The 15,145-nt window shown below is 30.5% G+C and overlaps 2 protein-coding genes across 2 annotated transcripts; one reads left to right on the forward strand and one right to left on the reverse strand.

The window, feature by feature from the left end:
- The first annotated feature begins 724 nt into the window (after positions 1-724).
- On the forward strand, positions 725-1,105 carry LOC135930368 (uncharacterized). The gene has a single exon (XM_065467158.1). It carries the CDS (start codon positions 725-727, stop codon positions 1,103-1,105), a length of 381 nt encoding a protein of 126 aa, XP_065323230.1.
- A 12,466-nt stretch (positions 1,106-13,571) lies between these two features.
- Positions 13,572-14,165, reverse strand: LOC135930374 (DNA-binding protein HEXBP-like). The gene has a single exon (XM_065467167.1). It carries the CDS (start codon positions 14,163-14,165, stop codon positions 13,572-13,574), a length of 594 nt encoding a protein of 197 aa, XP_065323239.1.
- Positions 14,166-15,145: the final 980 nt, after the last annotated feature.

Below are 15,145 nucleotides of genomic sequence, written 5' to 3' on the forward strand. Positions count from 1 at the left end.
TGAGCTCCAACAATCTGCTGTAGTGCAGATGTAAAAACCATCTGATAGATCTAATTTAAGCACTCATTCATTTGTTGGAAACAATCCAAAATTCTTGCCATACTTCTGCCAACATGATATCTTGGTACAAGAGATATCAACCAAGGATATTGGTTGAACTGTATCAATTATAAAATTGATTATTATTATATGAGTTAATTTTTAAGTAACACCTGGTTCTGATGCTGTAGGATAAATTAATTTAGCATGAATTAAATTTGATTTATTGGATGTAACCTCTTCACACACAAAGATTATCGAGAAATTTTTCAATCTCTTTGATAATTTTTAGACTTTCTAAATTTAATAGAAAATAAATTTATTAAAATTAATTGGTCTAATGGGTTATGATGTAGGCTTGGAAACAGAAGGTCACAGGTTCGATCCTGGTAAGGAACGCAAAAATTTTCGGATTTTTCTTCGATGACTGATGTGTAAAGACATTGTAAAATGAATTTCGGAGCTTAGATATGACACCCCGGTCACCGACAGGCTTGAACAGCCGGGTACTAAGGGTTTAGACTTCTATCCTGCGAAAAAGGTAAAAGCAAAGAAGACAAAGTTAGCAAATTTGAATATTGGGACACTTAAAAGTAAGACGAGATAATTGGCATCAATGTTGAATAAGAAAAAAGTAGATATAGCGTGCATACAAGAGACGAGATAGAAAGGTCAGAAGACTTTAATGATTGGAGATGGGTATAAATTGTACTATAATGGAATTGTTAGCAATAGGAACGGTATCGGCATCATCCTCAGTCAAGATCTAACCTCCTCGGTAGTAGAAGTCAACATGATCTCTTATAGACTAATGAAGATAAAACTCTGCATTGGTCAATCAATGCTACACATCCTTTCAGTATATGCTCCTCAAACGGATTGTAAGGAAGAAGAGAAAGATGGCTTTAGGGTTATCCTTGATGGAGCTGAAATGGAAATCCTTAAGGATGACCTAGTCATAATTGGTTGTGACTTAAATGCACATGTGGGGCAATCAAGAGATAGCTACAAAAGGCATCATGGTGGTTTTGGCTATGGAGAAAGAAATGATGAAGGAGAGCATTAAAATTTGCGCAACCCTTCGACCTTGCCTTAACCAACACCTACTATAGGAAAAAAGACAGTCATTTAATAACATATGAAAGTGGTACAAGAAAAACCCAGATAGATTACATGCTTATTGCAGAAGATTAAAAGATGTAATAGACTGCAAAGTTATCCCAGGAAAAGATATTGCCGCGCAACACAAGCTACGTCATATATTTACACATCTCAAATAAATCCACTCAAAATATGATAAAACTTGAACCATGCATCAAATGGGGAAATTAAAAACAATGACAGATGCATTTGCAATCAATGCAAACATTGAAACAATAGATTCCTCACAAGTCAGTGAAAAAATGTGGACAGACCTTTCATCCAGATTAATAGACACTGACAAATCGACACTAAACCTGAAAAGGGGGGGGGACAACAAATCATACAAAGAACTATGGTGGTGGAATGAAGAGGTACAGACCACTATAAAGGAGAAAAAAACCCTATATAAAATATGGTACAAATCCAAAAACCCAGATGACAAGAAAAATTACAAAAAATCCAAGAGAATAGATACAAAGGCGGTTGCTATGGCATACGATGACATGTATGAAGAACTACATACCAAAGAAGGGCAAAATAACATATATAGATTAGCCAAACGGCGATAAAAGAATTCTAGGGATATAAACAAAAGTAATCAAGAATAAATATGGTAAATTGATAATAAAGATAAGAGAAATAATGAATAGATTTAAAAAATATGATGAACGCTCCCCATGTCAAAACCTTATACCACCAATAACATAACAAGCATATGAAAAACAACAAAGCTAGGGGTCCAGATGATATTCCAATAGAAAGCCTTAAACCAGTAGGAGATGATGAAATACATTTCCTCACAAATCTATACAAAAAAATACTTGGAAATGAAGAGGTTCCTCCAAAAGGAGGCTGAGCTATCTAGTTCCTATCTTCAAGGGGACCTACACAATTGTCAAAATTACAGGGGCATAAAACTAATGTCACACTGTCTAAAACTATACGAAAAAATAATAGAAATAAGATTAAGAGACATAATCGAAATAGGAGAGACTCGGTTTGGCTTTAGTACGGAAGATCAACAACTGATGCTATCCACGCAATTAGGTAAATGAGTGGAAAATACAGGGAAAAGAACAAAAAGTTACACATGGTCTTTCTCGATCTAGAAAAGGCCTTCGATAGAATCCCAAGAAAACTTATCTGGTGGGCGCTATGCCACAAAAAGATTCCCGAAAAATATATAAGTAAGAATAATACAGGATATGTATATGGGCCATACAACAATGGTCCGTAGCACAACTGGCACTTCAACAGGCTTCACAATAACCGAGGGAGTTCATCAAGGGTTGGCTCTCAGCCCACTTCTCTTCATAACAGTAATAGATGTATTAGCACAGTCTATACCATAAACAGTCCCGTGGAATATGATATTTGCAGATGATATTGTGATACTTGCCGAATCCGATGAAATAAAAGAAAGATTAATGAGCTGGATAAATATCCTATAAAAGCACGGACTAAAAGTAAATAGAGAAAAGACTGAGTATATGGTGATAGGAGGAGATGAAACAGAGAGCATTGATATCAGTGGCGTCGCTAGGGGGGCGGGGGCACACAGGGGCTCGAGCCTCCTGAAAAATTTGAATAGCCCCCTGAAGCAAATTTTTTTTTTTAATGGCTCCTTAAATAAATTTTTTTGATTGCCCACTAAATGATTTCTTTTATAATTCCATTAAGTAATATATAGATATAATTTTATTATTTATAATTTAATAAGACTATTTAAATTTTTATTAAATGAATATTATTTTAATTATTAGATTAGATTAATACATATAAATTATATTTTCACTATGTCAGCTTGCAATCAAATTCTGTATTAAAAATATAATATCAATAACTCACTAAATATTAATTTAGCTTTAACAGTTGAAATTTAATTGACTTTTATTATTTAAATTATTATTTAACCCTAATTAAATAAATATAATCATATATTATTTGAAAATTAACAAATTTAATATTGTAATTTTCGAGTTCAAAATGATTAATCAACTGTATATTTATTTTGAAATTTTATTATCATATCTTAAAAATATTTTCAAGGTCCAAATAAGTATATGAGATTTCTTTATAAAAAGTAAGTAGACATATAGTTTATAATCCTCTACTATATACAGTTGTTTATAAAATATTAGATATATGGCACTTTTATAGACGTATTTGACAGTTATATAATATATTATATTTAATAATATAATAAATTTTGCTAATAAATGGTTTTGATAATAAATATCAGAGACCTGCAGGGCCGGGCCTAAAAAAATTTTTTTTAAACATTTTTAAATATATCCGGGCCGGGCCGGGCCTAAGATTGTTAAACCCGGGCCGGGCCTTAATATTTTTTATAAAAATTTTTACTTATAAGATTATATTATATTATAGTTATGATTAATATAATATTGGGTGATGGTTAACACTACCTAACACCCACAGATAGATCTAATTATTAATTTCCTGCAAATTTATTCAAAGTATTAATATATTTTTATATAATTCATATAATTTTTACAACATATTTTACCAAAACAATCAAATAAAGGAATATCTTAAATAAGCCCCAATATTCAAGTATTATTAATATATTTTTTTATAATTCATATCTAAATTTTTAGAATATATTTTACCAAAACAATCAAATAAAGGAATATCACTTCTTAAAGTTTGTAATACCTTTCAAAGCGAAAAAGGAGAAATAAAATTGATTTTACTTAATATAAAGCATTTTTTAATTAAAAAATTTGTTTTACACAAGTATCATTTTATTTCTCTTTTTATCTGTCCCAAATTCAAGCAATTACGTATGTAGTCAGGGACAGATCGCAAAATGACGGAAAACTATATAAAAGATTATATTAAATTACAAGAGGTTAAGAAAGTAAATGAAATACCATCGACCAATCAAAATACGACTGTTGTTAAACAAACTGAATCGTTTTATGACAAATGGGGAGAAGGTAATTGTGGTAATATGTCAATACCCGATGAAGAATATTATAATTACATAAATAATAGATAAAACATTTAAGGTGGATAATTTGTTAGAGTGGTGGGCGGCTCATCAAAGCGAATTTCCAAATTTAGCAAAATTGGCAATTCCTGCTTTAAGTGCAAGCTGTGAGCGGAATTTTTCCACTACTGGGAGAATTCTTGAAGAAAGAAGAAGTAATCTTCAACCTAAAAAGGTAGATATGCTTCTCTTTCTTCATGATAATTTGTGAATTTTTAATATCTTTCTTGAGTATAGGGTTTCGTCAATCTTGTTGGTTTTTTACTTTGCAAACTGTCAAATATTTATTGCATTTATTATATTTACCTTGAGTCATGAAAGTTTTTAATCCAACATTTTTCATTATTTTTTTTTACAATATTATATAATACAATTATCTTCTTTTGTTAAAAATTTATATTAATATTGTGCAATTAGATTATATTTTCAAAATATTATTTATTATACATGCATTTTTTTAAATAGCGATTTATTTTTATTCTATAAATTAAGTAGTAAATTAAATACAATATATTATATTCTCAAAATATTTCCCATTTTTATAAATTAAATATTAGTTTTATTTTTTTTAAATGTAATATAAAATATAGTATATGACAAATATTATTACCATTTTTATGAATATTAGTTTTATTTTTATAAATGTAATATAAAATATAGTATATGCTCAAAATATCAATTTTTATAAATAACAGTTTTATAATTTTTATATATTCAATATAATATTCTCAAAATATTAGCTTTTTACATGTATTTTTTAAATAATAAGCGATAATACTCGCTGAAAAATATGGTAAAATACCTCATAGGTGAATTTTTGTATATACCAGGCCGAATATAATTTTAAAAAATTCCGAGTTAAATTTTTAAATCCGGGCCGGGCCGGGGCGTAAAAAATTTTTTTTTAAAATATCCGGGCCGGGCCTTAAATTTTTAAATCCGGGCCGGGCCGTAAAAATTTTTTTTTTTAAATATCTGAGCCAGGCCAGGCCGTGCAAATGGTACCTCTGCAGGTCTCTGATAAATATAATAACAAATTGCATTCAAGTATTTAAAGCCATCTATTTAGTTATATATGATTTTTAAAATTAAACATTTTATTATTCATCCTGCAATAGATGTAATAAATTTGATATCAATTCTTCTCTTTTTTACGTGTTTTTAGGAAAGATATTTTTTTCTTTTTCGAAAAACAGTCTTGAGTTAAATTTTTAATACAAGTATATTTTTGATATTATTACAAACTACTATTATTTTAAGATATAATATACCAAGGTGGTGCAACAATATATAAAATCTTAATTGTTTCATCATATCATTCTGGTTATTATTTTATAGTTAGAAAATGTTTCATTTCTAATATGGCATTGCCGTGTAAATAACTCCATGCTTCAATATATTTGCATAATTATTTCTTCCAAAGATTTTTAGTGTTTATATTTTATCAATTTATCCAACATAATAAATTCTGATATTAGTTTACATCGTGAGTGTCATGGCTATTACTGCAAATTAACCAGCATCTATTATTTGTGTTGCTATGTAATTTAAGATTATTACTATAACGGCAGAGAGCATATATTTTAGATAAACAATAATGGTCAACTGTGTAGTCGTTTATACACTATTTAAAATGGAAGATAATCTTTTAGAAATTTAATATCTCACAATAATTTTCTCGATTACTTATCTAGCTTCCATAATTTCATCTAAGAGGAAGCTCTAACCACCATATAGTTTTATGATTTAAATTGGTCGTTTATACTCTCTCCTTTGTTGATTTGGTTTAGGCCTATAAATTTTTCCTTATTAGTCCATTCTATAAAACATTGTCTATGGTTACAGAGAATTATACTAGTTTGATAACCTTTTCAATGTAACTAAGAAATATATTATTGCATTATGTGATTTTTTATATGCTAGTTTATTTTGTATGCATAATATAATAAATGACACCGTAAATTTAGGGGTATGGGGGCAAAACCCCCCATAAAATTTTTTTTAGTTGATCCCCCTGATATTGTGAAGGCTAGCGACGCCCCTGATTGATATGAATGAATGGCAGATATCGGCAATTGAAAGCTGCAAATATTTGGGTTCCACTATACAAACAAACGGCACAATAGAGAAAGAGGTAAAGAGTAAAATTAAGTGGAGATCTTTATCTGGAGTGCTCTTTGACAACCACACAAATTGAAGGGAAAAATTTACAGTTCCATAGTACAATCAACTATTCTATATAGTTCGGAAACATGGCCAACCAAAGAATCAGACGAGAGAAGTCTACAAACTATGGAGATGAGAATGCTGAGGATGATTGCTGGGGTAACAAGAAAGGATAAGGTGCGAAGTACAAGAATACTAGGAAGTTTAAAGGTAGTGCCCATTAAGACTAAGATAATGGTAAACAGACTTAGGTGGTATGGGCATTCAATGAGAAGGCCTATGAACTACATAGGAAATAAGGTTGAGAGTTTGGACGTGATGATTAAACGTAAAAGGAAGGCCAAAACTTCAATGGGGCCATAAAGTTAGAGCTAATATGAAGAAGTATAAATTAGATAAACGAGATAGTGGAGAGAGATATTGAAGGAGCTTACCACAGAAAAGGTGAAAGCTAAAGAGAAAAAAAATATATTTATCACGTTGTGCCGTCCGCTTACTCAAGTTTTTCTTATTCGATTGTTGATATCTTCCCAAAATGATTTAACGCAAAATTCGATTAATTTCAACTTTATTTAAATCAACTAATTATAATTTCGGAATAAAAAATAATAAAAAAAAATTAACAAAAATAAAATAAAAAATGAATTCAAAAAAAAAATGAATTAAAAATTTACAATTTTCGCTTCCCTTTTATAGGGAAGCAATAATCATCACAAATAAATAATTACACCCCATCATCATAAGGACTTTACAATAATTAACTTTTATAAATCTAAAAATAAAATGTTAACACGATTAAACTAAAACATAAAATTTTAAAAATAACAATGACTCACCAATTTAACTAAAACAGACTCATCAAATGCAATACATACTGACTTTACTAAAAATCAAATTTTACAAATCAAAGTATCCCAATTATGACACCTCCCCCCTTTAACCAATCCTTGAGACCCCAATCCCTTTGATCACCCCTAGAAATTCTTCTGTTATTGTTGTAAGTGGATACCTTTGACCATCGATTATTCGAACATATTTCCATAATTATTATTCCTCCATCGTCTTCTTCTAAGAGTAACTACAACCTAAAATCCTTTTAATTTATTTCATTACTAAAAAAAAATTTCGGACTCCCAATTTTGCATACACGCTGAAAAGACTCCACCACTCCTGTAACACGCTACAAATACTCATCCACCTCCAACCTTCGATTGTTCTGCTCTAGAGTAACCCCTGTTATTAAAACATGGTATAATAAAACACTCCCTCCAATCCCTGAAAAACTACCGCCCTCGTCCGTTGAAACATAGGTGCCAATACGCTCAACCCAAACGGCAACCTTCTAAAAGCAAATAAGCCCCTTTGGGGTAAGCGGAAAATAATTCCCCGGAAAAAAAATCCCGGAAAAAAATTCCCGGAAAAAAAATCCCCGGAAATTAATTCCCTGGAAAAAAAATCCCCGGAAAATAAATTCCCGGAAATTAATTACCCGGAAAAAAAATACCCGGAAAATAATTGCCCGGAAAAAAATTCCCCAGAAAATAATTCCCAGGTAAATAATTCTCCGGAAAAAAAATCCCCGGAATAAAATTCCCCTGGAAAATAATTCCCCGGAAAAAATTTCCCCACTATACATTGAATTGCTAATGCATTGCTAAACTACATTGCTAAAAGGCAATCAATCATTATCAATTATAAATCAATCAAAAATTTATTACGTATATTTTTTTAATGATAATTTTTTAAACTTTTTTTAAAATATATTTAAATCATTTTTTTATTATAAATGAAGAATACTGATTAAATGATATAGTATATAATTTTATTTTTATTTAATATTATTAATAAGAAATTTATTTTTCTAGCTTATTAAAACAAATATACATTTTATTCAATTTTAAAAATTAACAAATATATATCCGTAAGAGGGCGTTATATGTTTTAATATGTATCATTTTAGGAAACCGGAATGATGATTGGATAGCATTTTTTTTATATTTGGGTATATATATACATATGAAAAACCTAAAAATTAAAAATTTTTTTAGGTTTCTTTGATGTTTAATGAGTAGGTTTAGAATAGTAAAACAATGGAAATTTTTTAAAGTAAATATTGCTGGCGTTATTTATCAAAATCTCTTCATTTTTGTTTTATACGTGTATATTTACGTGCTAAGCATTATTCTAAAAAATATTTTGAAAATAATTTGATTTGACCGATTGCCGAGCTCAAAACCGATCACTCACTAAATATTTGATTGATCAAATTTGCTATTAAGATAAATTGAAAAATGTTGATTTTTGTTTTATGTATCTATAAATACGTATAAAACATAATCCCAAAAAATATTTTAAAAATATCGTGATTTGACCCGAAAACCGACCGAATGACCAAATACTGCATTGCTGGCGTTATCCATGGAAAAATCTTCATTTTTGTATTATACGCGTATATATATACGTGCTCAGCATTATCCTAAAAAATATTTTGAAAATAATTTGATTTGACTGATTGCCGAGCTCAAAACCCCACTTACTAAATATTCGATTGATAAAATTTACTAGTAATATGATTCGAAAAATGTTCATTTTTTGTTTTATATATCTATAATTACGAGTAAAACATATACGAGTCGGTTATCCGCCAAACCACGATATTTTTAAAATATTTTTTGGGATTATGTTTTATATGTATTTATAGATATATAAAACAAAAATGAACAATTTTCAAATTATATTACTAGTAAATTTGAATCTAGGAAAATAATTCCCCGGAAAAAAAATCCCGTGACCCGGATCTGCTCTGCAGTATTTAATTAAATAGAAATGTTTTTTAAAGTCAAATTTCTTCGAGGATTTGAGATTTTAAATAATAAAACGAAAGTTAAATAAATCTAGTTCACCTTTACACACTTTCATCAACTTTTAGGTATTTATTGAAAAATTATTTTTACACAAATTTTAATCATTTTTTTAGAAATATGATAAAAGGCTTTTCACAGTTTACTGACTCTTAAATAGCGCCCCTTTTTGTTTTTACAAGGTTAAGCTATTAAATAATATAATTTTATAAATTTTGTGGCTAAATAGGAAATTAGCAATTCAATCTGATACCCTCTATTTGATAAATATTATTTTACTGAAGTATTTACCTACTTTAAGAATTTAACTGACTGAATACAAAATCACTATAAAACTTGCAAAATTATATTTTTTACTGCCCAATTTTAATTAAATACTGCCAAAAGTAATGAAAAATGCTGACCACTTTAATCAAAATACATCCAGAGGTGATTATCAGCAGTGAATATTATATTTTTCTAATCTAACAATTATTATTTTGCTTATGAATTTTTTTCAAAAGTTACAGAAAAGAAATAATTATAATTTTATTAAATGATATATAGAATAATAAATTATATTATTCAAAAGAAACAATTCTAGAACGTATATGTTCTCCAATTGAAGAGAGAAAATTGGGCAAGTCCCTTCTCTCTTCTAAATAATCAATGCATAAATTTTTTAAAATAGTTTGTTTCGTTGCATAAATACGATTTTTTTTGGGAGTGTATGTCCCAATATTCCATTGGACGATTTTTCCCATATCAAACGCTATTTCCATCCTTATTTTTTCGAGTAGTTCCCATATCTTCGGTTTTTTGTTGCCTACAATATGCTTAAATCGGTTATTCCATCCTTCACATACATTGTTTGTTCGATTTTCCCCAGCAATCGTAACATTGAACACATTCCATGTTTCTGGTGGGAACAATGGCTCTACTTGCCTTTGAGAGTTTTTCCCATGTCTCAATTCTCCATTCACATAATTTTTATCAAAATAAAACAATAATTCATTGTTTTCATCCGATACAATGGTTTTTAAATACTCCATACCTCGTTTGACATCGTGTATAGGTAAGAATGCTAATCCATCGATCATAGCTGCAAATAAGCATAACATTGGATCATTCCGATATGATGATTCTAACCCCAATTAATGAATCTTTCTATGAGTTGATTGAGTTAGATGATAAAAACATCCTTGGATGTTGATATCTCTACCTAAAAGTTGAAAAAATATAGATTAAAATTATTGTATAGGTTTTATTTAATATTTATGTCTTTATCAATTTTTATTAATTGTACTGTGTGACAAGAAAAATGGGAGAAAAAATAAATAAAAACAAGTTTTGGTGCAGAATTTGACACTGAGTTCGAATTCGTTTTCTAAGTTTTCCCTTCACGTCAAGTTTTAAAAATATTATCGTATAAAGGCAACTTTTCGAAATCTCAAAAATGGTAATACGGATATATTTTAAAAAGTATCAAATGAAAATCCCTGAAAATTGGTGATAGTGTTAGATTTATATTTCCTTATAAATTTATTAATTTTTATAATTTTTTATCGATTGCTTTTTGAGAAAAATGGTAAAGAATTTCGTTTTGGGGGGTCTTAAGTTTTCAATTTAAATTCCCGGCAAGAATCGTATAAATATGTTGGCGGACTACTGCTGGAGTATCTTTTTTGAAAATAAATCATTAACTTCATATTCGCGGAAATATATTTAGATTTACCATTAAATGTTTTTAAATTCGATAAATTTTATGTTATTGTTTAATTTGTTTTAAATTCAATAAATTTATTGTATATTACAAGTTAAATCCTATATAATAATGAAGGAGGGGGTGAGACAACGGACCGATAAAAGGTTTATTAAAAGTAAAATATGAGATAGGTTAGCTTAGCATAATATATTTATTTAAATATGAGAAATGTAACTATTTCATTTAAAATAAATTGTTTGGGAATCGTACCTTGTGCAGTGTAGCGAAGAGAATGAAAGCTACAATAAATATATTAAATGTAAGCTATATTAAAATAGAATCTAGAAAAATAATTCCCCGGAAAAAAAATCTCCGTTTTTAAGATAATTAAAATTACAAAATTAGGAGAAAAAATTCCCTATAAATAAATCAACGAAATAATAATTCTCAAATAAAATATTTAAAAATTTTGATAAAATTAATTCTGAAGAATTATTAGGATTATGTTTTATACGTATTTATAGATATATAAAACGAAAATCAACATTTTTCAAATCAATCGAATATTTAGTGAGTGGTCGGTTTTGAGCTCGGCAATCGGTCAAATCAAATTATTTTCAAAATATTTTTTAGAATAATGCTTAGCACGTAAATATACACGTATAAAGAGATTTTGATAAATAACGCCAGCAATATTTACTTTAAAAAATTTCCATTATTTTACTATTCTAAACCTACTCATTAAACATCAAAGAAACCTAAAAAAATTTTTAATTTTTAGGTTTTTCATATGTATATATATACCCAAATATAAAAAAAATTCTATCCAATCATCATTCCGGTTTCCTAAAATGATACATATTAAAACATATAACGCCCTCTTACGGATATATATTTGTTAATTTTTAAAATTGAATAAAATATATATTTGTTTTAATAAGCTAGAAAAATAAATTTCTTATTAATAATATTAAATAAAAATAAAATTATATACTATATCATTTAATCAGTATTCTTCATTTATAATAAAAAAATGATTTAAATATATTTTAAAAAAAGTTTAAAAAATTATCATTAAAAAAATATACGTAATAAATTTTTGATTGATTTATAATTGATAATGATTGATTGCCTTTTAGCAATGCAGTTTAGCAATGCATTAGCAATTCAATGTATAGTGGGGAAATTTTTTCCGGGGAATTATTTTCCAGGGGAATTTTATTCCGGGGATTTTTTTTCCGGAGAATTATTTACCTGGGAATTATTTTCTGGGGAATTTTTTTCCGGGTAATTATTTTCCTGGGGATTTTTTTCCGGGGAATTAATTTCCGGGGATTTATTTTCCGGGGATTTTTTTTCCGGGGAATTAATTTCCGGGGATTTATTTTCCGGGAATTTTTTTCCGGGATTTTTTTTCCGGGGAATTATTTTCCGGGATTCCCTATAGTCAACAACCTCTGCCTCTCCTTTTTTTACCCGTAATTGCAAATACGTGTTCGAAAAATCCACTTTCGAAAAATATCTGCTTCCTTTTAAACTGGCCAATATCTCCTCTATCCTGGGTAACGGATACTTCACCTCCACCACACATGGATTCAACGTTACACGGAAATCCGCATACAACCTCACACTTACATTGGCCTTCTTTACGGGTACCAAAGGCGTCGCTCATTCGCTGTATTCAACCGGACTCACGATACCCTCCTTTACCCAACGATCCAACTCCTTCCCTACCTCCTGCCTCTATTCAAAAGGTACTCTACGAACAGCACAAAATTTTAGTACGCATCCATACTTCATCCGAATCTCCACTTCATAACCCTTTAGACAACCCAACTCTTCCCCAAAGATTTCTCCATACTCTTTACTAACTCTTCACCTCCTTTTGGACATCTTTTATTCCCTCTCAACACTCCCACAAATTTTCCACAACTCCCTGTTCTACAAAATTCTCACTCCTCTCACTAACCAGCGGCCTCACTACTCCATATCTACTGTCTTGGATATTTCCTATTTCTCCATCTACATAAATCGGACCTCTCCCCAACATATCTTCCCTCGCATTTCCTTCGCTTTCCCCCCAAAACATGGATCTTCCCTCGTCTACTTCAATATTATCTCGGCCCTCCATCCATTCCAAATTTCCTCCGGACATTCTTTCCTCCTCATCCTCGCGGACTATATTTATCAAGTCTTCCCGAATATCTTCCTCGATCGCCACAAATACTCCCCATCGCGCAAATACTCTCAACATCCATACTCCGGCCCCCACACTTGTAATCCAATCCCAACCCATCACCGGCTCAACGTCTCGGTTAATTATCCATAAGTCTAATACTTTACATCCTTCTCTCCCTACATCCCCAATATGCACTCTTCCCATCATCTCCATCTCCCCATCAAACTGCCTCACTTGCATAACGTCTCTAATTATTTTACTACCCGGCCAAAGTCTTCTAAAATCCTTATATCCTATCACCGAAATAGCTACTCCTGTATCAAATAGCATAGATACCATCCTCCCGTTGATATCGAACCATACCCTCGGACTCGGCAGATACTTTAACTCCCTTTGAACTTCCTGCTGCAACATTTTAACTCTCAATTCTTTCTTGCCTCCTCCTAACGCCACGGTCATCATTTTACTCTCCTTCCCATCATATAGTCAATCTCTATCACAATCTCTGGCCCAATGTCCCCTTTCTCGGCACTTGAAACACTTCATCTCCTCTCCAATATCCTTTCCACCTTTTCCAGCTATCTCCGTCATACTCCTCATATTCACAGCCCCCGAAGTCTCTCCTCTCTGTGGAAAACCTGCCCTTGTTTCTACCTTTCCCACTCGGCAATCTTTTAAAACATGTCCAAATCTTCCACAACCCACGCAACGTATTCTCTCTGCTCTGCCTGGACAATATGTCGAAATATGTCCCATCTCCCCACACGCAAAACATTTGACATCTCTACAATTCACCGCAATATGACCCATCTCCCCACATTTATAACATCTACCATTCCGACTTCTCTGTCCCCCACTGCTGAACGGCCTCGGCATGTCCTGACGTCCACGGTAAACGTCCAAATGTCTGTCATCTATCCTCTCGTTCTTTAACCGGTCAATTTCTTCATTATTGACCCAACCCTTCATTATTTCTTGAACCGGTAACCACGTCACTCTCCCCAATCTATCATCCTCTCCATTATGCCCTTCTACCAACAAAGATTGCCCACGAATCCTAATACTCCTCTCTTTTCGCATTCTCCTTCCAAAATATAAACTACACAACCATATCATCAACACTACCACCGCTCCCAGTACATTATATTGCAACTCCACATACTTCGTAATTTTAAAACTCTTCATTAAAATATTTACGTATTTAAATTTTTCCTAAAATATTTCCCAAGTAACTCAATCTAGTAATACTATATTTTATAAAATATTCACAAAAAATTAATAATTAATTTCACCAAAAATATCTTAACTACTTGTAACGTCAGACAATAAGATAAAATCAATAAGGTAAAAACTCCAATAATACACATATACATTTATCAATTTCAAAAAAAAAATCAATACTTTCCGCGAATCTTTAAACTCTTCCGTGTATTGACGTCTTTTGAAAAAAATCGGCAGCACTTCCGTGTAACTTGCCTTCTAATAAACTTTTTCGGATTTTCTTCTAATAGATTTATATAGGCAAAAATTTGGGCAGCACTTCCGTGTACTCTACGTCGTCTTTAAAATTTTCACTTGAAGGTCACCTCTTTTGATGGTATTTGTTCTTGACGGCCTCCTGACTCAAACGGTCCCTTATTACACACGGTACTTGTCCTTGACGGTACTTATTCTTGAAGGTGGTACTTGCTCTTGACGGTTCTTGTTTTCGCAAATTGACGGTCTTATCAACCACAGAGCTCCACAAAAATATTTCCCGAAAAATAATTTATAAAAAACAATTGTTTTTACCTTTGTTGTTTGGTCACGGCACCAACTATCACGTTGTGCCGTCCGCTTACTCAAGTTTTTCTTATTCGAAAAATGATTTAACGCAAAATTCGATTAATTTCAACTTTATTTAAATCAACTAATTATAATTTCAGAATAAAAAATAATAAAAAAAAATTAACAAAAATAAAATAATTAAAATTAAAATTAAAAATGAATTCAAAAAAAAAATGAATTAAAAATTTACAATTTTCGCTTCCCTTTTATAGGGAAGCAATAATCATCACAAA

This window comes from Gordionus sp. m RMFG-2023, chromosome 1, assembly GCF_954871325.1.
Source record: "Gordionus sp. m RMFG-2023 chromosome 1, tfGorSpeb1-WG-v2, whole genome shotgun sequence".
Classification (NCBI taxonomy): domain Eukaryota; kingdom Metazoa; phylum Nematomorpha; class Gordioida; order Chordodea; family Parachordodidae; genus Gordionus; species Gordionus sp. m RMFG-2023.

Bases quoted from the DNA above. Each gene is read 5' to 3' on its own strand.
- LOC135930368 (XM_065467158.1), top strand. From the start codon at position 725: ATGATTGGAGATGGGTATAAATTGTACTATAATGGAATTGTTAGCAAT.
- LOC135930374 (XM_065467167.1), bottom strand. From the start codon at position 14,165: ATGCGAAAAGAGAGGAGTATTAGGATTCGTGGGCAATCTTTGTTGGTA.